The following is a 21038-nucleotide window of genomic DNA, read 5'->3' on the forward strand; positions in this document are numbered from 1 at the left end:
CACGTCTTGCGTACGCACCATTGCGTGTACATAGAGCCACATACAAAGAGTGTCCAATGCGCATGCGCAAATGACTCAGACGACTGTGCGCGCGAGCAGTAGTGCTGATTCCGTATAATGCACCGCACCGCTGTTCGTTTCACTGTCTGCATCCATCGACCATCACCGTTCACCAATTACTTGCTGCACCTCCCTTCTAGAGCTGCTTGGACAGTTGTGTGGGCCGGCGTGCTGACGTTCGTCGCCATCGATTCGCGTCTGCATCGTCCCCGCATCACGGCTGGCTTCGGGATGCTCCTACTGGCGGGCTTTGGATACATATTCTCGAAAAATCGTAGCAAGGCACGTAATCATTGCTGCCTCTTCAGCGGTACACTAGAGCCGCCACACTTGCTTTCGATGATAACTTAGCAGTGACGTCCTACAGACATCGCTGTTTGCAGTAAAAACTCGAGTTCCAGAGAAGCATATCTGATATTAGACAATAAAGATGATTACGACAGTGAGGTATAAGACAGAAACCTAAATGACGAACTACGAAACGCAGTGAACTTTCTTGTTTTTAACCGACTAGGGCTGTTGACATATAACAACTCGCTACCAATAGTTCTGAGGGGAGAGGATTGCATTTTTCTCGATGCTCAGGACTTCAGTGGCTTCATTGTGCTGAACTGAGCACGCATACAGCGTCGTCTGTTCTGCCGCTCCGTCCTTCGCAGATCAGATGGCGTACCGTGCTGAGCGGCTTCCTGCTCCAGTTTGTGCTGGGCCTACTTCTGGTGCGCTGGGAGGTCGGCCGCGGCGCCCTCGTCTGCATCGCCGACAAGATGACCCACGCCATATCGTTCGCAAGTCATGGCGGCCGCTTCGTGTTCGGATACCTGGCCACGGGACAGCTGGACGGAGGACTGCCCAACCAACAGCCAGTGCTCGCATTCACGGTACGTGCGGGGACGCAGTGAGTCTTTCACTAAATGTGCACTGTTTGATCACAGCCAACGCGCCTGTAGCTTCCATTGTTCCCAAAGAGTGAGGACGATCGACACGAAGTGCTTTTTTTCTTAGAGCGCAGCTCTTAGGCGCCCGTTCCTGCGCTTCAAGTCGTCGTCTGCGTAGTCGGCGTAACACACGCCACCTGACAGGTGGCGTGTGCAGGCGTGTGAGAGGTGCGTGTTGGAAGGTAGCAGAAGAGCGAACTGCTACGGCGAGAGCGGAGGAATGGATAGCCGGAAGGTGGCTGCACGGGAAGATCCTGGGGGATGGCTAGTAGTGTAACACGTCAGCTGCCATCCGTGACAGGTAGTAGCTGCCTTGGTTGCCACGGTCGAAGAGCTGCGCTAAGATTTTGCATTACCGACTATCGTAATCGTCTGTCAATGTTTTGCCGTGTCTTGCGCATCGCTGGATTGATGCTTACTGTGTCTGTGTGCGATGCGTTAGCACTACTTGTGTCTGCCCCTGAAGCCATGAATATACCTTCATCTGAGGAAACGAAAACGCAGATGCTTTAGCGTATTGGCGCAAAAAGACTTATTGCATGATGTAAATTGCTAAACGCAAGAAAAGAAATGGCTTTTTACCGTGGTCCGACGGTACCAATTTTGAGGACGTTTTGACTCCGTATACGGGCGACGACCAGTCTGCTTTGACAGGTGCTCCTGGCGGTGTCGGTGTAACGTAGATGGTTGTCCTGATGTGACGGCGGGTATAGCTGCGTGCTGTCCATTGATGGAGCGGGAAAGAGCTCAGGCATTACGAAGCTGTGTTAGGGTTGGTACTGCAGGCGCTCGCAGGAGCAAAGCGCAAGGCTATTAGGCTAGCCACGCACTCTGCTTTCTACACCGAGCGGCATGTTCATCGCGGCGGGTAGCCACTGTGCACGCCTTCGCCCGTTAGACTGAGCTAGCTCGTGCCAGATTTCGTGATCCCGGTGATTGAGCTGCAGCCGACATCTTCACACATATGACATCAGGCTTTGGCTGCTCGTGATGCTGGTTTTGTTGCTAAACCACGAGAAGGCTCGTTTTATGGCAGATGACCCATGCAGCTGCCAGTCCTCTTGTGGTTCGTGACGCCGCTGATGCAATGATGAAACTTTCGTCCCGTTCTGGTAGAAGCACTGCTTGCTCAAGCGTTCAGCTGCCTGTTTTCACTTTCCTGTCGCAGACAGCGTTTTTAGGCCGTTTTGCGGGTGCGTAATAGCAGGTCATTGTACAAACTTACAGCAGCACCGAAAACGAAGATTTAGAAACGGGTAGCGTCACTCGTGTCCTAATCCTCTCTATTCCACTGATGGGGGTTGAGGTGACCAAATGCGCTTTTCCAAGCATTTCACCACAGAAGAGCCGAACATTAGGCCAGGGTAAATCTTGTACCCATTAGAAAACCAGTGGGCACTGGGAATCGAACCCAGCACCTCCCGAAAGCGAGGCGGATGATCTACTGCAAGGATGCTCTCTTCAGTTTCAAGCGACCTGGCGCCACCATATTCGCTGTTCTTGTATTCTCTTGTCCTTTCTACATTATGAAGATGTGCCCTCAAAGACGTGGTTGGTTCGGCCACATCCGCTTCGAATGCGCAGGTTGTGTCGACCGTGGTGTCCTTCGGACTGCTGGTGTCGGTGCTGTGCCACTACGGGCTGCTGCAGTGCCTGGCATACAGGTTCGGCCGGCTCATGGCCGCCACCCTAGGCACCACGGCCTGCGAGTCCTTCTGCGCCGCCACCAACGTCTTCCTGGGCATGGTGAGCATTTGCGCTTTAATCTGATTATTACTTGTAGCATCGTAGTTGTCCGTATGATTAGTCTCTGCCTCGGAACATTTGACGGCTCTGTTGTCGCACAACGCAGGCCGACTCGACGCTTCTGGTCAAGCCTTACTTGCCGCATCTCACCCGGTCGGAGATCCACTGCGTCATGACTTGCGGCTTTGCTACCATTTCGGGCAGCCTATTCGCTGTCTTCACGACTTTGGGCGTAAGTAAATACGTGTAGTACCTTGCTGTCGCGGCTCCGTTAGCGTTCCATGCAATGCCGGAGTGTCCCGCGGGACACAGATGTCGTGTTTGTTCTCAGGCCAAGCCTATGCGAAAAAAAAGGCGTGACTCAAGCATTCTTGCCAAGTGTGGTCACTTGTGCAGGTGAAAGCCGAGCACATGTTGGCGGCCTCTGTGATGTCAGCACCGGCGGCGCTGGGGTTCTCCAAACTTTTCTATCCGGAGACCGAAGACACATTCAACAGCCTTGACATCAGGGACGTCAGAAGAAGGTAGGGGTGCCTCCATTAACTCGAAAACGAGGACGTTGGTTTCGGAAAGTATTTATTTAGTGCCAGTAGTCACGTTAATGATTTCATTGTTAAATACCATAGATTAGGTATATACTTGTGCTTCCGTGCGTAAAGGTAGCACCCCATACTTAATTACGAGAACAGCCTGGATAAAATTACTTCCATTCTCGTTAAGAGAGGTTAGAGAAGATGGCATCCTTGAAAACACAAGGATTTTGACAGGAGGACTTGTCTTCTTGTGGGAAGGCGCGGTCATCACTCGCAGCGGTTTTATAGACCACTCACTTCGGGGAGAAAGGACCGGCGTTTGTATGAAGGGGTGGAAGGTGTGGTGCAGGGAAGGCAGTAAAGAGGTGACCTCGGCTTCAATCAGTTTGCTTGTGAAAAAATCCGGTTCAAGCCAAGGTCACCTTCTTAACAACCTACACATACCTTCAAACGTCCCCTCCCCCAACACCCCCACGCCCCTCCTGTCCAGCCAGGCACGAACCGTTTTTACGTATGAACAGTCTTGTGCATGCGTCACCTTGGGTCGTATTTTGTAACCATTAATTCTTCCCCTGCATCATCGGCAACTGCTGCCTGTGACGTCAGGGTTGACATCCAATCGCTGTCGTTCATGAGGCGTTGACGGATGTGAAAAATGCTGTGTCAGCTGTGTAGCTTCCCCCTATGACTCCAGCACACTGTGAGATGAAGCATAGGCGTCGTCATCGTTGCATTTCTGTGTCGTCCTCGCTTGCAGCGGCCGTCCCGAGTGCACAGTGCTGGAGTCGATGGCGCGCGGCGTGTCCTCGCTGCTGGCGGTGTCGGCCCATGTGGTGGCCTCGCTGGTCGGCTTCCTGGCCTGCATGGCGTTAGCCGACGCCCTGCTCGCGCAGCTGGGCGCCCTGCTGGGATGGCCCTTCGTCACGCTGAACGTGAGCAGTGCCCCACTTTTCAGAGTTAACTCTGGAAGCCATCCATGGGGCTTCGCCAGCCAATCAGGGCACCAATTAACAAAGCTACTCGACCTATACTACTTCCACTGTCTTGGGCGTGCGGGCGGAGCAATAGGATAACTACTAATAGGACTTCCAGGGCGCTGGTTAATATCGCAACCGTTCTGTCATGCAAACAGCTTTCGATCGAAACTGATGGCGTCTCCGCTATGGCTCTCATAATTAGCGCTGCACATTTTCCGTGAGACAGCATCGAGACGTTTAGATGAAGGTGCCCTTTGGTGGCATGCAGTCGATCGAAAGGCCCTCGCACAGTGGCTTTGACTTGCCGCGAGACCAAAGATGTGTGATAAGCAAGAGTCTACGCATGTCTGCGATAAAATTCACGATTGCCTTGGGAAAGCCAAATGCCTTAGCTCGCGTCATAGGCGTGCGACTGCCCTGCACGTGAAGAAAACGAAGATTGGTTAATGATTTGCATGCAGTAGTGTGCGACTGATTATTCGCTGTCATTTCTTTGCTCTCTATATATGTAAGTTGGGTACAAAAGTCTGTGCACCTCGACGTGTTCCCTAAACGAAGCCCATAGCTGTATTATTCGGTGGGCGGTGACCACACTTATGAAGATGAAAGAACAAAATTTTGACTTTCACCTCCACAAGTGTGGTCTCCAGCCGCGGGCTTATTAATCGCCTTCGTTTCGGGAACACGTGCTGCACAGAGTTTGTCCCTGACTGTACAGCCCTATATGTGTGCGAAGGAGCAGCTTTCGGAAGTTCTGACCGGGATTGGCCTGCGTGACATTTTGGCAGGGGAGCATACCGCTCAGAAATGAGGCTTCGCGCGTCTCTGGAAAAAGGGAGGTTCTCTTCGTATGCTAGAATGTACTGGGTTACAATCCCGGTACCGCTGATAACCGACCAGTTTTTCTAATGGTTGCAAGCGTTCCCTGGCCTGGCGCTCGGCTCTCTTGTACAAAAGGGAAACAGTTCGCAAAGAGTGCCCCCCCCCCACCCCCCTGTACATGCAAACAAAACCGAAGAACAGAAATTGGGGGTTTTGGCCACTACACCTCACAAAGTGCAGGTACTCCGATCCAATGAGGTATATTGTGAAGTTTGAAAGGGCCGGTACTCTACTGCGCACTACCTACCGAGGGACAAAGTCTGGCCACGTGTCAAACGAGCTGAAAGTAATGAAAAGGCCTCAAGCTCTATCTTAGCAAACTGAACATCGGTTTAAGCATTGAGGACACAGCCCGAAAATAGTGGAAAGTGTTTCTTGTTGGTTCTTCCTCTATTTCAGTCTGCCTCAAAGAAGCCCTCACAACGTTTGCGCGAGCCAGAACTGGCGTTAGCGAATCAAGAATCGGATTTGTCAAAAGTGATTACATGCGATACAGGTTCTTGTCTTGCTGGGTTACCCTGGCCGCCTCAGAGCACTTACTGACAGCAGATGCAGAATTCGTTGGAGGCACTTAGATATCTCTTAGCTGTGGGAAAGCGAAAGCCATTTGCGACTCATTGCACTGATTTGAATTTGCCGCGCTTGAATTCATTTCACGACAGAGGAGAAGGGCAGCTGGCGCGAGCGTGGCAGAGAGATCACGTGACATTGCAAGGTCACATGATCCTAAAGTCACGTGACGTTGTGACGTCACGTGATCTTACGTAATGGACGGACGTGAGTATGAGCCATTAAAGGCTATCGCCTTAAAAGATAACGAACATCCAATGCGTGTGTGCTTCCGGTTTCGTCGCGTGAACGGTCAGTCAGGCGCGTTGGTGCAGCCCTGCCCCTGCGTGCGCCGCTGCGCAGTGGCTGCTGGGCCGGCTGTTCGTGCCCCTGGCGCTGGCCATGGGCGTGAGCATGGACGAGTGTTCCCACGTCGCCTCGCTGGTGGGCCTGAAGACGGCGCTGAGCGAGGTCGTGGCCTACGGCCAGATGGGCGAGCTGGCACAGAGGGGCCGGCTGTCCCTGCGCGCCCAGCTGATCTGCACGCACGCGCTGTGCGGCTTCTCGAGCGTCGGAGCCCTGGGCGTGCAGTTGGGGGCATGCGCGGCCCTCGCGCCACACCGACTGCCCGACTGCGCGCGCGTCGCCGGACGTGCCCTGGCCGCCGGATCGGTGGCCTGCTTCATGACCGCCTGCACCGCCGGTGAGGGTGGCCTACACTTTTCACTGTGTGTCCCATAGTTTTGAACGAATGATATCGTTTATAGTAGAATCGCGTTAATACGAACTTACGGTTCATTCGAATCGACGATTTCGTCCCGTCAGCGTCACGTACATGAAGGAGAGCTTAATTGTTTAGTCGTTGATTAGAACATTGCAACATTCCCTGCCCAAGCCTATTTCTTCCTCCTGATATCGACTAGGGTGTCATTAACACGCATCTGGTCGAACTTTCGGCTCATTCGAATCGAGAGAGGGAAAAAACACTTTATTGTTGGAGAGGAAATCGGGGCACGCCCCTGGGTCCTTGCGCGAAATGCACCATGGGGTGCCTGTGGTTTTCTCAATCGGTCTTCTGCGACAGCCTTGCTTGAGTGGGTCTTTCAGTGTTACGTACTTGCATAGTGCGAATGCACATCAATTTAGATTTCGGTGTTCTTTAGAAACACTCAAGTTATCAAGGCTAGCACTACAGTCAAACCTCGTTATAACGAAACGGTTTATAACGAAATGGTGGATATAGCAAAGTAATAGCTTTCTTCCTTGGAGGCTTCCATAGAAGCTCATGTATTTGATGCCTCGTTATTTCGAAGTAAAATATTTCTACACATAAGGAACTACAAATGAACCGTATTGTCTATTTCGCGTTCAGTATATTGTTATGTAAAGGTGCGCAACTGTTTCAATGCCGTTCGATGCGAAAAACTGAAGTTATGCGCGTACCCGCTCCCTCGAGCAGCGCTCAAAACGAGCGCAAAGTTCACTCTGTTCCAAGCGGGCGCACGGAGCATTTCTCCGTATATGTTTCGTAAGCGTGGCAACAAAACTTTGGCGCCGGCGCCGCGTCCACCTTCTGCTAACCGCGAGCACGCGCGGTTCTTGAAAGATGTCACGCAGCATGGTGCGTACGGCCGGTAAAGTTATAAAGTTGCCAAGGTGATTGGAGTTCTGTCGGGTTCGATCAATCTCTTCGCTGCAGACGGCCCGCTTCGAGCGCGGATTCACACGGGCGAGTCGCGGAGGTCGCGCGACAGACTTAAATCGATTTGCTACGCCCCCCTCCCCCCATATTCCTAGTGCTTCGTAAACGGTAACTAATTGCCCAAAATTGCGCACGACGCACCCGTCGTGCGCGGACCGGGCGTCACGTGACGTTCCACTTCCTTTCCGTGATGCTCGCGGGGAAAGGCCGTGCCCATGTCTAATCCTGTTATCGCCGCTCCTCCGGTCTTCACCTCAGATGCACCTGGTGTTAAGCTCATTAGACATGTTCACAATCATTCGCCATGCCAGTTTACCAACACTGTTGGCCAGGAGGCCAGGAGTGAACCAGACGGACCGGAAATTGGACGTCACGTGGCGCTTAGTCGGCGGGCCAAAGGTCCGTCAGGTGAATCGGCCTTTAGAGGCCGCGCGAACACGTCTTTTGAGCGGTGGGAGGCGCTGCTGACCAGCGATAACCAGGAGGACCAACGGGCCCTCATACAACAAGTCCGCAGGGCAGCTCAAGCCAGTGGAGCCCTGGAATGAGGGCCCCGCCCATAAGCTCGCCCAACTACCCTTCAGTTTAATAATGTTTTCCTCCTCCTCCTCTGTTTTCGCAGCGCAATCGCGAGGCGTCCCTTGGCTGTTTGGCAGTGTGTTTTGCGTCTTGACGGTATCATGGTCTCTCCGGTTTTTACAAGGCCAAGATGTCTGACAGCGGTATAGAGCGATGTCTGTTGCGTTAAAGATTTTTGGTGATGTAACGAAGGCAATGGTCAAAGTAGTGAAACCAAGTATGCATTTGAGAGAGCGACGTATTCGGTAGGTGGTACCCATATTCGACCACACTGAGGGCTGTAGGTGCAAGTGTCTTGGAGGGATAATATTATAGAGGACAAGAGAAGATGTCATCCGAAGTTTAACTCCGTCTGCGAGACGGTGGCTCTAATATGGCCCCAGCCAAATATGCGTCTTCGAAATCAGCATGGGGGTGTTCACAGCACAACTAACGTAAATTCACGTGTGATTTTCCAAAACTGAGCGGCTGAAGACATCTTTCTGATCAGTCTTTAGGCATCTTGCTCTACAAGTTAATACTCTTGGAGTTCTAACCAGGCCTTTTTCTCGTCGTTTAATTGATCTCATTTTTGAAAGTGCGATACAGAGTTGAGTGTCGGCTGATTGCTTTCGATAGTTTTGGTTTGATCAACGTGCCAGCATGTGCCGTTCAACCACACCCTCTTGTTCTTACGTTATTTTATACACTTGTCTTAAGCTGGCTGTCATTGAGGTTTTATACCCCTGTCACACGAGCATTTCGAGAGCCCTCGAACCGATAGTCTATCGACTCAAAGGCGATCGAGTCAATAGCCTATCGAGTCAACGGAGCAGCACGGAACTCCATCGAGATTTCGAGGGCCTTCGAGCGCTGCCCAAGGTTGCTAGCGTTGCTTCGAGCGGCGCCAAGCGCACTTTTGTACACGACACATTCACGGTACAAAAACATGAACATACATTATTCGCATAAAATTTAATGCAAGCAGTCTGTAAAATTATTCTAAAATTATATTAGACTGGTTTTAAGCGCATTAATTTTGCGTTGCAGTCTTTGCGTTTCTTGCGTACTTAACGTTGACAACATGGCGGCGCCCTGCCCGCCCGCTTCACAGTGATAACAGCTTCGTCGCCAATCCCTCAAAGCAATATCGTGTTCTAAGCTGTTGTATTCGCCTTCGATTTGCCCATTCTTACCCTCGCATAAAGTTTGAAGAGACAAATAGCTCTTGTTTTTCAGATATCATAGCGATTTTCCAGGTGTTAAGCCTGACGAAGCAGCGCTCCGACGCAGTTGGACTGGCTTGGTTTTGGCTCGTCTTGTATTAGAGTGGCTACAGCAGTGTCTGCACATGTCCGTCGTGCACGTGCAATTAAAAGGGTTTTGAACGACTTTCGCGTATGCGTGTATTTCAGCATTTAGTGTACATTTATCAAATATTTTTGTTATTTTTGCAAAATCCAAAGTAGCGATTGTGGCGCCACACATCCGTGGCGTAAGACACGAGAACCATTTCAATGGCCATTGAGATTTGCCGTGTAGCAGCGATGAGTTCGGTGGCGATTGAGAATCTCGAAGACCCTCGACTCGAGGGTGATTGAAACTGGCCGTGTGACAGGGGTATTAAAAGCGACGAGAAGTACTGTTTACAAGTTAGGACAGTACATGCATATATCAGATGCATTCCAAATAGGTTTTGTAGTTCGTTGTTACACATTTAGCAGTGCATTAATCCAATTAATTAATGTTATTCATTCTGTTTCGACATTACTTTTGTTAACGTTTTTGTAATGTGGGCAAAAAAAAGAGGGGGGGGGGTTGCGGGAGGAAGAACTTTTTTGAAACTAAGCATTAAGCGCTGAGGATATCGTGCACCGGAGTCACCAAAGCTGAATGGTCCGTCTGCTGGTCCGAGGCTAACCAGGCGCATCACTCATCACGTTTGGCAAAGAGAGGGGTATTTATATTGGGCGTTTGAATAGCAACGGGGAAAGAGGAGCGGGGAATGGTTCCAGTTTGGCATAAGGTTCGGGGTAATCGGAGAATGTCGGCAGGAAGGGGGTTGGGGCGGAGGGGAGGGAGACGGTAGAGGAAAGAACGGGCAGGGGAGAGTAGTATATTGATGCGGATTGAACCGGAGAACGCGTAGAGAGATTTGTTTGCACAGGGAAGATACGAAGGGAATGTCTAATGTTGTCATAGGGAAGATTTATTTCGGGTTTTTAATAGACAGTAGTGTCCACGTGCGATACTATACCATGACCGCCTGGAATCCCAGGCGCTCTTGGCTGGAGCTCACCGACGAGGTCATGAATCACTACTGAAATGTTTCCTCACTTTGGCGTCTAGACACGAAAGTAGGTCATGAATATATGCGATATAATTTGCAAGCAACCTATTATTAAGAATAGTAGGCGTCAACGCCTTTATTTGCGGCCTGCAACGTCGCCTATATGCGTTGCGGCAGGATAGAAAACTGCGCTTATTGCTTGAAACATTTATTTATTTTTTTTTGCAGGGGCGCTGACGGATACTACGGCCTACGAGGTCCCCATGCGCTTTAATAGCTACGACTTTGTCTGAACGGCAGCAATAAAAATATACATACAACCGGAATCGCTTGGTTTATCGTTTGGTAGCGACTCAGGCTATGAAGGACTCCGGATAATTTAGACCACCTTGGGTTCCTTAACATGCACTGACATCGCACAGCACACGGGCCTATAGCTTGAACAAAAACAGCGCAGGAACAGGGACGAGAAAGAAGGCTGGACATGTGCTTGTCCCGTCTTCGTCTTTCTCGTCCCCTTTTCCTGCGCTGTTCAAGTTTGTTCAAGTATGTACCAACACGCTCAACTCGCCGTGTTACTGAGGGCCTATATAGCATTTCGCCTCTGTCGGAATGCGACCGCCGCGGCCGGGATCGAACCCGCGTCTTCCGTGCCAGTAGCAGAGCGCCATAACCACTGAGCCACCGTGGCGGCTACATACAACAGGATTCAATTCCATCTCAAGGAGAGGAAACAGATCTTTTCATATTTTTGTCCGTGTGAAAAAAAAAGGAAAACGAAAGGAAGGCTTTTACACAGCGTACAACTTTCCTTCCAAATTTCCCCCTTGGCAAATAAGAATTTGAGCAGGTGCATAAGCCAGCCTTCTCCATTCTTAATGGGCCAAAATATTTCTTAAATTTGAAAGGTTAGTCATGTTCATGTTTGGCACTCTGCACTGGTTTTTCCAGACGTCGTTTGAAGTCTGCTTCTTTGTATACTATGTGATTTGCTTTGTCGTTTCGTTACGCTTTTTGTTGACGCATATGTCGCTTGTTTCCGCTACGTGTCGTATTGACTTCCCTTGCACCTCTGGCTCAAGGAAATGACTTGGAAATGTGTCGTCCGGCTCGAAAAAAAAAAATCTTTCGCCTGCTAGCTGCGTGGTTGTTCATTGAGCGAGCTTGACGGAGCGTTCAAAGTCCTCCTTGGCTTTGTCTAGATGACTCGGATCACACAGCAGGTCAAAGGCCGTGAGTGCCAGAGCCTTTCCCACGACCAGCGCACACTCCTGGGCCTGCCTCGTGCCGGACGCGCGGCAGAACTCGGCCGTGTGGTTGAAGGTGACCGACTCGATGCGATACACGGGATGGATGGTGGGCATTCGATGCGACACGTTGCCCACATCCGAGGTGGAGCCCGTCGCCAGCGTACGGAAGTCTCTGCTGTCGTCGAAGACAATGCCTGCATGGCGATACATACAAATTAGCAAACAATAAGGGAAGGGAAAAGAGGTGCTTGTTATGACATACATGAAGGAAGCCAACCAACAGTCACCGAAACCAAGGAGCATAGGGGATGCTTTTTTCTTGTAAATTTGTGGTGTTCACCGATGAGATTAATGGCGTAATTATTTTAAAGATAATTGGTAAGAAAGCACAAGAAAAAACAACCGCAAGCCGTCGATGGGATCCGTACGCACGACCTCCAAATTTCGCGTCGGGTGCCCTATCAACTGAGCTACGGCGACAGCTGTCAGATCTTCTGCTTTAATTACGCCATTAATCTCTCATTTGTGAACACCACAAATTGAAAAACCCCTGTGCTCCTTGTTTTTGGTGAATATTGGCTTCCGTCGGATACATACAATGTTATACCTTGAAAACGGAGGCCTAATTTTGCGGTTGAATGAATGAATGAATGAATGAATGAATGAATGAATGAATGAATGAATGAATGACCTGAAGCCTTGCATTGAGGAAATGGGGGAAGGGGTATGAGATTTTTGGCAAACTTGCTGTTGTGTTTCTTGGGTCGTTGCTGTTCTTGGCGAGTCATGAGGTGGAGCTTTCACCCATACGTGAAGCTGTACCACAGTCTCGGTATTTATTTTTAAAATAAAATCTCGATTTGGTCACCACACGTTGTTATTTGCAAGTTTCTTCTCCCATCTTTGGAATTTGTTTGCCTCAGTTGGGCGAGAATTCTTAAAGGAATTTGGCGACCTGGCGAATTTGCTCCAATGAGGTTCATGGTGGGGTAAAAGACGAAGGCTGAATGAAGAAACAAGGGCGAGGCTGTACAGGACAGTATCTTGGGTAGTCTTGAAGGACAGTGCAGTGCATATTATCCGTCTGGTTCCGCTGCACTGTGTAACCCGGCAAACGTTCGCATGCAAAGCGACGAACAACCAGAAGAGCAGCGAATGGCGCATTACTTACAGAACTATTTTTACGAGCAGTGCCGTGTATGGATTTGCGAGAACCTAAGCCTTTTGTTCCAAAGGCGCATGTCTTCTGTTGACCTGGAAGCCCGGTTGCTTTATTTCAGTATACGCCACGGACTGCGGCAGAACGTTTGTGGAGCGTCGCCTGGGAGCGCGTGAGCCAGCTTAGCTTAGTTACGCATTTTTGGTCGCTTTCGAACGAAGAACTCCCTTTAGGGCACGCGACGCCGCATTATGTCGTAGCCGAAAACTACCGCGTTTACCTGCCGCCATATGATCTCACACAGGTGGTCCTCAACCAGGAAGGTCGCGTGAGCAGGAAGTCCGAGAGAGTTAATCTGTGTAATATGAGGTATATGCTGTTTGATTAAACTGTGAGCGTGACAGGAAACCTGTGGCATCATGTTGACATAACGCTTTGCAAGATTACTGCAGCTTTGCATATCTGTGTCCAAGATGTACAGTCTTGGTCAAAAGTCTTAAGGCTAAAGGCTTTATCGACAGAGCCAGTCACAGTATGGCATTATTAAATACCGAATGACATTGAAATGCTAGCAGAGGGTTTCTTCTTGCGGTGTTTTGAATGATCCGCTACACGGAGCATTATAGGAGCATTCATTTCGCTGCAGCTGAACTCTGTGGCCTTAAGACTTTTGACCAAGACTGTACATGCGATCGACGTGGTGGTTGCGTTTCGTTGCGTATACGCGCAGTTGTGCACGGGTCAAGAAAGCACGCGTCGAACACAGTACACTGTGGAAAAAATCATGGTGCGCGACTTTTTTTTTTATGCAGTTTCATCAAGGTGCCTTTTGTTGGTAGTTGGTGGCAAGACAACGTGGTGTAAACGGCGCTTGAAAACAATAACGACGCAACAAAGACGACAACAACGCAGGCGCAGTACAGGAGAGACCGATATTGCTACTCCACAGAAACATTAAGTGTACTTTGTCGATTAATTCTCGTTAAATGCGTTTGATCAAACATCATAAAGTACCCACAGTGATCGCGATATGGCTTATCAGCCATTGGAGCAGCAAGCGGCCTTTAAGCATTTAACGTCTGCGCGCAGTGCAGCGGACGCACCGTAATCCTCGGCGTGCCTCTGGAACAGCCTGAGTAGTGGTTCGTTGATGTTCATGTGCTTGCAGAGGGGTGCCATCTCGGCGACCCTGACTTTGCAGCCGGTGGCCACGGCTGCTGCCTTCATGCAGGCCTCGACGTCGTGACGCATCCCCAGGACGCGTTCGGTGTCGGGGCCTCGCACGTTGAAGTCGAGGCGGCTGCTGGAAACCTCCAAGTTTCCACTAGTCTCGGAACGTAGCAGCACGCCTGTGCCAGTGGTTCGCGTCCAGACAAACGTGCACGTTAGCGTCACTGTAAGTACAGCTGGCAGACCACGCAATATACCCGAATGGACATTAAAACTCCTGTGAACGTCTTGCGGACGTTCAGGACGTCCGTAGGAAGTCCAAAAGAGTTCCAGTGCCCATTAACTGCAGCAGAAACACGTGAACGTTTTTTTTTCAGAACGTGCACGTTAGCGTGACTGTAAGTACAGCAAACCACGCAATATATCCCAATGGACATTAAAACTCCCGTGGACGTCTTTCGGACGTTCAGGACGTCCGTAGCACGTACAAAAAAGTTCGTGTCCATTGTGCAATAACTTCAGCAGAAACACGCGGAGTTTTCTTTCTCCAAGGCTTTCTTCGCAAAAAGACCACGCAATGGTAAACAGTCAAACTAAAAAACCGGTAAATGTCTGCGGTAAATTTACCAAATATATTTCAGAGGCCTGGTGTATGTCTCCTGCGGGTGCGTATTCAGTTGTATTTATTTGTATGGTGCGGCGCCCGAAGCGCAAATTCGATTCATTGCAAGTGCGAGTTCATCGGCCAGAAAATTCCTTTCTGTGCAGAACAGATTAGATAGTTTCGAGATGCCCGACCACCGGACTATACTGAGAAGACGAAACACTCAATCGAATTTATGCTAACACTAAAAGGTAGGACTGCACTTTCAGCCACTGATTGCGGTGGCTTATTGGCAATAACACTCTCATGCTGAGCCCGAGTACGCGTGATCAAACCTCGGGCGTCACGACAGTTGCATTTCGATGAAAGCGAAATACAAAATTCCCGCGTGCTGTGCGATGTCAGCGCACTTCAAGCGGTCTAAATAATTCCAGAGCCCTCCAGAACGGCGTGCCTCACATAACCCGTGTGCAAGTTCGAGGCGTTAAACCCCACACACCAATTTCCAGCGGCTATGGGTAACAACTACAGGCTGAAAGAATTTGATTTAGACGCGATCAGGCGTTTTTAGCGCGAAAGCGCTTCTTACCTAGCAGAGCTGGAAAACCCGAGGTATTTGTGAAGCCTCAACCTTTGACGGAGCGCCAGCGGCGGAGGCCTTGCGCAGCTGCTCCTTCAATGCGCGGAATCGGCGCTCGCCCCCTACCGGAGCGCGGCTACCGATACAGCTGCTGCCTTTGAGGCGGTGTTACTTCAAGAACTATATCGCTTGTCCTACTCGGTTTAACTACTTTAAAACCCTACCATTTTCTTTAGATGGCCTGAACATGAATGCCGACGTGGCGAGGAGCACAGTGTTTTACTGTGGTGTTTAGTAAATGCCGTTTAAGGACAGTTTTAAGCATCACGCTTTCCGCGCCCTCTGGCCGTCAGTGTTAGCAGAGAGAGGGCGTTCGCACCGTGCAGCCGACACTGAGGATCGAGGCGGGCCCTCAGCAGCGATATGTTCGCGTAGGCGAGCACGGCAGCGTCCAAGGCGCTGGGTCTTCCTTCCGAGACGTCGCAGCTTTCGAAGAGAGCGCTCACCTGCGTTGAGAGTAGGCCGATACAAAGCACACCTGTAAGGAGCGTCACCTCTTTATCTGCATAACACTAAAAGGTGGCCCGAGACACGCACGGCCTATAAACGACGACTTCGCCCCCTGCTTTGACGATAACGAGGCGTGTACGTTGCAAAAACTCCGAAGACGACTTTATGCACCGGCAGATATATATATATATATATATATATATATATATATATATATATATATATATATATATATATATATATATATATATATATATATATATATATATATATATATATATATAGTGATTATTTATTTAAAATAACAAAAAGGAAGGTAAAAGATGTTTGCTCACCCCGGCATCTGCCATCACTAATCGGCGGCACCTGAGCTGGGGTAGCAGGTGTTTGCAGAAATTTACATTAAAACAGTGCCAGTCGAGTACAACTTTTTACAGCTTCTGATCTCTGGGGTCGCCGTTGTAGATCCCAGCGGGAATAGAAAGGACAGAAACAATATGGGGCCTTAACTGCGCTCTTTAAGACGAAAATGCGATAACACTTCGGTTGCCTGCTATGATGTCTACAATGATGTCTAATGTTCTTCTTCCGATTCCCCCCCAAAACTCTGGTTAGAGCCGGTCCTATTTCCCTTAAGTGGCGTGCATTAGTCGTCCCCTTATAGATTGCTCTAGTACCTTCCATTGAATTATCATATAATATTATACTAATCCAGCCCAATAATCCAAGTACTCAATCCACCCAATAATCCTCCTTAGTCCAATTTATAGAGTGGGTCTGCTTCCAAAATTTCGAGAGTCGTCAAATTTTCAAATATGACGGTGCCCTAGATTAGTCCACTGGTGGTCACGTGTTGTTCATGACATCACGACCCTCTAAATTGCATTCAAAAATCGCGGGGAGGAGGACTGGCATAGTGGTTAAGCGATGCGCCACTTGTCAAGCAGGTGGATGTTTCAAACACAGCCACCGGTGGGGCTTGTGAGACCCAGGTTGCTCTTGCCGAGCTCCCGTAAGGCTGATGAGCAGCGCCACTGTGGGAAGGTGTCAGCTGCATTGCATTTGAATTGTTTTATTTCCACGAGCCACAGGGGGCAGGTATAGCTCACAACCCAGTGGGCAGGTTGCCACGCGCCATGGTGACTAGTTTGTGATGGCGTCATAAGGTCACGTAACCTAGCTATCTCGACCAATCAGGGAATTTCGTGACAGAGAAGCCGAAATTTTTGTGTGAGACGGCTACCTAAATGCTGTCCCATTAACAAGGAATTGGGAGGGAACAGGGCATCGCTTCAGGGTAATTCACTGCTCGAAAAACCATGGGATCTTTAGGCGACGCCAAAGCACAACAGAACTATGTAGCTGGGCGTGTAGAGCACATCAGTACTCGAGAGGTAAGAGCTAGCTAGGGAGGAAGGACGGGTGGTGATATGCACGAGCCCCAGTGTGTTTGGCCATTGTTCTGGCGTTCTCTTGCAACCCACGAGGACAAATCGCAGGCTGTTGAAAGACGCGCGCCAGCTGCCTGGTCGTAAACCACGTTATCAGAGAATCGTCACGGACTTTTCCCTGGTGTTTTGACACTGCTGGAGGTCACGAACGGCACACAGGATATGCTGCAGCGGACCCCGCTCTCGCCTTTGCCGTAGCATATATACGTGTATGCCCGAGCACTGACACCGCGGTTGATCCAGAGTGACATTTATGAGCCACACGTAATTTCTCACTGCTTCCCGTCGACAGTGCATGAACGATTTACTACCCTTGTAGAAGGTGCCCCCCAGTGCGCATCTGTACGTAGCTTCTGGTACCATTGCTGTAACGTTAATTCCGAAAGTTCATGAACGCATTGGCCTGAAACCCGTTCATATCACAGCTACGTTATCTTATTCCTTGAAGAAACAGCGCAAAAAAAAAGAGAGAAAGAAGGCATCACGGGTGTCTGCTGTTTCCCGGCTTGCCTACCTGTCGTCTCTTCGCTATGCGTGCTAACAGACTCCGACACTCTTACGGCCATTAACAGGCGTCCACGGGGAACGAATCGGCGCAGCGTGCACTGACCCCGCATCTTGCCGAGAGTCCGAGGCGGAGGACGCTTCTGTTTTCAGGGTGGGCCATGAGGGCGGCATCGACGTCGTCCAGGGCACCCGCGCGCAGCAGCAAATCTTTGCCCATGCCGCCTTCTTCGGCGGGGGTACCCAGAACCACAATCTGCGATCGCCAGAGAAGAGGACGTCGCAGCTCACTCTTACAAACATATCTCCGGACGGTCTAGGCTGTCAGACTTTCATCCATAAAGTCCATAGACTTTCTATACAAAATCTCACAGACTGTTCTGTAGACAATACAAACCCTATAGACAGTCTGTTCACAATCTACAGATTAATGACCATACACTTTTAGTAGATTTCTATCTATAGCCAGTCTATAAACTGTAAATACACAAAAAGAAATTTCTACAGAAAGGCAATGCAGAGTCTATAAAAAGTCTATAAAAATGTCTGCAGACCATTTTTATAAGGGTAGCGCCGATGAAGGTAGCCAACCAAACGACAAGCGAACAAGATAGACACCGTAAGTAAACCGTCTTGTGTACGGCCTCTGGAAACGCGGCCGCGGAAGAGGCTACAACGAGGACGGAAGAAAAGAAAGAAATGAAGAGAAAATGAAGCTGACAAATCGCATGCATTGCTGCAGAAAGAGAGTGAGGCGCGCATGATGAGCGCCCAAACAGAGGCGTGCCATGTAGGTGGCTACGTGGCCCGAATCATGGTGCGGTAATCTATAGGACGCATTAAATACAATGGATGCGCCGAGTGGCATCCATGTGCACGTCCCGTTTTTAGTTGATAGCTCTAAAGTCAGTGTTGAGGAGCAGCGGAAGGAGGAGGTAATAATTTTAATGGTTTATTGCGCGTGCAGAAGGCGTTAATAACGAACAAAAAAGAGCACATCGGATAATTCCACGTGGGTGGCGATAAAGTCGCAGAACTGAATCCCCGCCGCTTTCGGCCCCGCTCAATTTATAGCTGACACATAAATTTCAAGATAAGGAACTGAAAGAACCTACATCAATCTTGTGTGAGTAGAACTAGCTGCGCAGAGCTAGAAACATTCCAGATAGGACGTTTCAAACGCGCATCAGCAACCCGAACAGTGCATGATGCTTTGCGTGGGCAAAGGGAGCACCCAACCGTTCAGAATGAGTCGTCTGCTCTTTACCTCGCGGTCTGACCTGCCGGCAGACAGCGGGGTGCTTTGAGGAGAAATTGCTCACTTTTCCCTCCGTCTGCTCTCCGCTCAGCAGGCTCGTCCTTCGCACCAGCTCTCGCGCTGCCACGGCTGCGGCGAGTGCACTCTCAGCGATCAGATTGTGTCCGCAGGCGTGGCCAAGGCCCGGCAGGGCGTCGTACTCACAGAGGAACGCCACCACGGGAGAACCGGCTGCGCTTGGTCGACAGGCAGAGAGAGGTTGATGCATGCCGCTATCGTGTTACCGCTAGGACTACACCGTGGCTGCAAGCTGTGCACGCGCTGGCTGTGTATTATATATGAGGTGCTTGCGCGGTGACCGCGTTAGCGCAGTGCAGATTTGTGAGGAACAGACCGTTCCACAGCAGACAATCATGTTCCGCATTTCGCCTGCACAGTATTACGAATGGATGTGTCGGTCACTGCAGGTGTTAACTTATGCGTGCCATGTATAGTCACTGTGTGTCTGTCACTCACTCACTCATTCACTCACTCACTCATTCACTCACTCGCTCATTCACTCACTCACTCACTCACTCAATCAATCAATCAATCAATCAATCAATCAATCAATCAATCAATCAATCAATCAATCAATCAATCAATCAATCAATCAGTCACTCACTCAATGACACATCTCATGCATGCATAACGCGCTCACGTATTCATATCATGCGCGCATCTTGGCACTGTGCAGGATGTGAAGGTGCTCGGAAAGGTGAGATGTAGTGACTATAGTATGGTGAGGTCTCGAATTAACCGAGATTAGAGTAAACCTAGATTTGAGCAGAGAACGGCGGAAGCTAGCAAGGAAGAAGCACACCAACGAGTTAGCGTAAGAGGAAAAAAGAGAAATCAGGGATCTCGCTGCAAAACAGATATTCCGCTTTAACTGAAGATAATGACTTTAGATTGCAAACAATTATATTGTCATGAATATCATTACGGACTGTACAATAAAAAATAAGGGCCAGGGTAGCTAGACTGGATACTGGTAAGCTTCCTGAAAATACGAAATATCAGATTAAAAACGCCGAACCATGAAAGCCTAGCCCAATAGATAGAACTTGCAGAACTGTGAAAACTACTGAATAAGGGTACGGTAACCGACATAAGGAAGTATTATATGGAGAGACTCGAGTACGTTCTAAGAAGAAGGCAGACTAAAAGCGATCAAGATGAAATTCGACATGGGCAAAGATAAGATCCACGCACTAAGAGACAAAAAGGTCAATGTCATTACCAATTTGAGAAAGACTGTTTAGGCAGTCGAGGAACAGCATACGTAAAGTAGTGGATATTTATACTATTTGACGTCGGGCCTTGACTGTGTGGGTACGTACAGATATGTTGCCCCATAATGTTGACCTGCTCGCGCTTAGGAAGCACTCGACAAAAGGCAATATGTACGCGGACAATCAAAGATGCCTGACTTCAGCATGAAACTGCAGTCTTTGATATCAGCCCTATTGGGCCATTTCAGCAAGCGCCCCCCGTTACCTCCGTACTCGGCGCGGAAGGCCGTCTGCAGGACGTTGTGGCGCTGCACGTCGAAGCCCTCGGCTTCGAGGAACGCGCACAGGGTGTCGTGTGCCCGGTGCTCCTCGAAGCGGGTCTCCGGATTCTCCCACAGGAAGCGGCCGACTGCGTGCAGCGCCTGCGCTCTGGCTGCCACCGCCTCGTCGGCGACTGCGCGAGGGTCCATCATCTGCACCGGGGCAGAGGACAGCGTGGGAGTGCACCGCCCCTACTGAACGCCGCGCAGTGTCAAACGTAAAGCTCCGAGTGCCGTAGTGCAAAAGCACGTACTACTTCACAAAGCCTAAACCGGCTCACCGAGTTTGTGTGAAGCTTGACCTTGAAGGTGACCTTGGCAAAACCTACTATAGCAAGTCAACCACTGCTAAGCCATGTATAGCGTAGCATCATGTCCACCAAAGGGAACACCTTGGTGTACATTGCCACCCTGGTGGGCATATGACCTTTGACCTTGAGTTCCAATGCCAGCCGATAGGCGTCGCTCCCAGTTAAACGTTCGCTTGACGTCATCAGTTACGCGGCTTAGTGATGCAAGGAGCTGCGCCTGCCCGGATACGTCAGTCTACGTCATGATGGAGAGCGAGCCGGGACCGTCTAACGTGTGTAAGGAGGGATTGCGCCGATTACGCTGCACGGATGTAGTTCGGGAAAGAGGACGGCGTCAGCTTGAGTCTACCGATACCGAAGGCGTGCCTAAACGCAATGAAGAACATACGTATGAGCGACGGGATAAACACCA

General features: G+C 50.0%; 2 protein-coding genes across 2 annotated transcripts; one reads left to right on the forward strand and one right to left on the reverse strand.

Annotated features, from left to right (window-relative positions):
- The first annotated feature begins 208 nt into the window (after positions 1 to 208).
- LOC144124175 (solute carrier family 28 member 3-like) lies at positions 209 to 10528 on the forward strand. Its single transcript, XM_077656827.1, has 8 exons — positions 209 to 342; positions 720 to 941; positions 2583 to 2744; positions 2851 to 2976; positions 3141 to 3268; positions 4035 to 4209; positions 6049 to 6388; positions 10464 to 10528. Exons 1-8 carry the CDS (start codon positions 292 to 294, stop codon positions 10526 to 10528), a joined length of 1269 nt encoding a protein of 422 aa, XP_077512953.1. The 5' UTR covers positions 209 to 291.
- On the reverse strand, positions 10443 to 20468 carry LOC144125087 (peptidase M20 domain-containing protein 2-like). The gene is made up of 6 exons (XM_077658170.1): positions 20261 to 20468; positions 18786 to 18952; positions 17570 to 17719; positions 15378 to 15504; positions 13748 to 13993; positions 10443 to 11679 (listed from the first exon to the last, which is right to left on the reverse strand). The coding sequence occupies exons 1-6, from the start codon at positions 20466 to 20468 to the stop codon at positions 11387 to 11389; spliced, it is 1191 nt and encodes a 396-aa protein (XP_077514296.1). The 3' UTR covers positions 10443 to 11386.
- Between the last annotated feature and the right edge of the window lie 570 nt (positions 20469 to 21038).

This window comes from Amblyomma americanum, chromosome 3 (assembly GCF_052857255.1).
Source record: "Amblyomma americanum isolate KBUSLIRL-KWMA chromosome 3, ASM5285725v1, whole genome shotgun sequence".
NCBI classification, from domain to species: domain Eukaryota; kingdom Metazoa; phylum Arthropoda; class Arachnida; order Ixodida; family Ixodidae; genus Amblyomma; species Amblyomma americanum.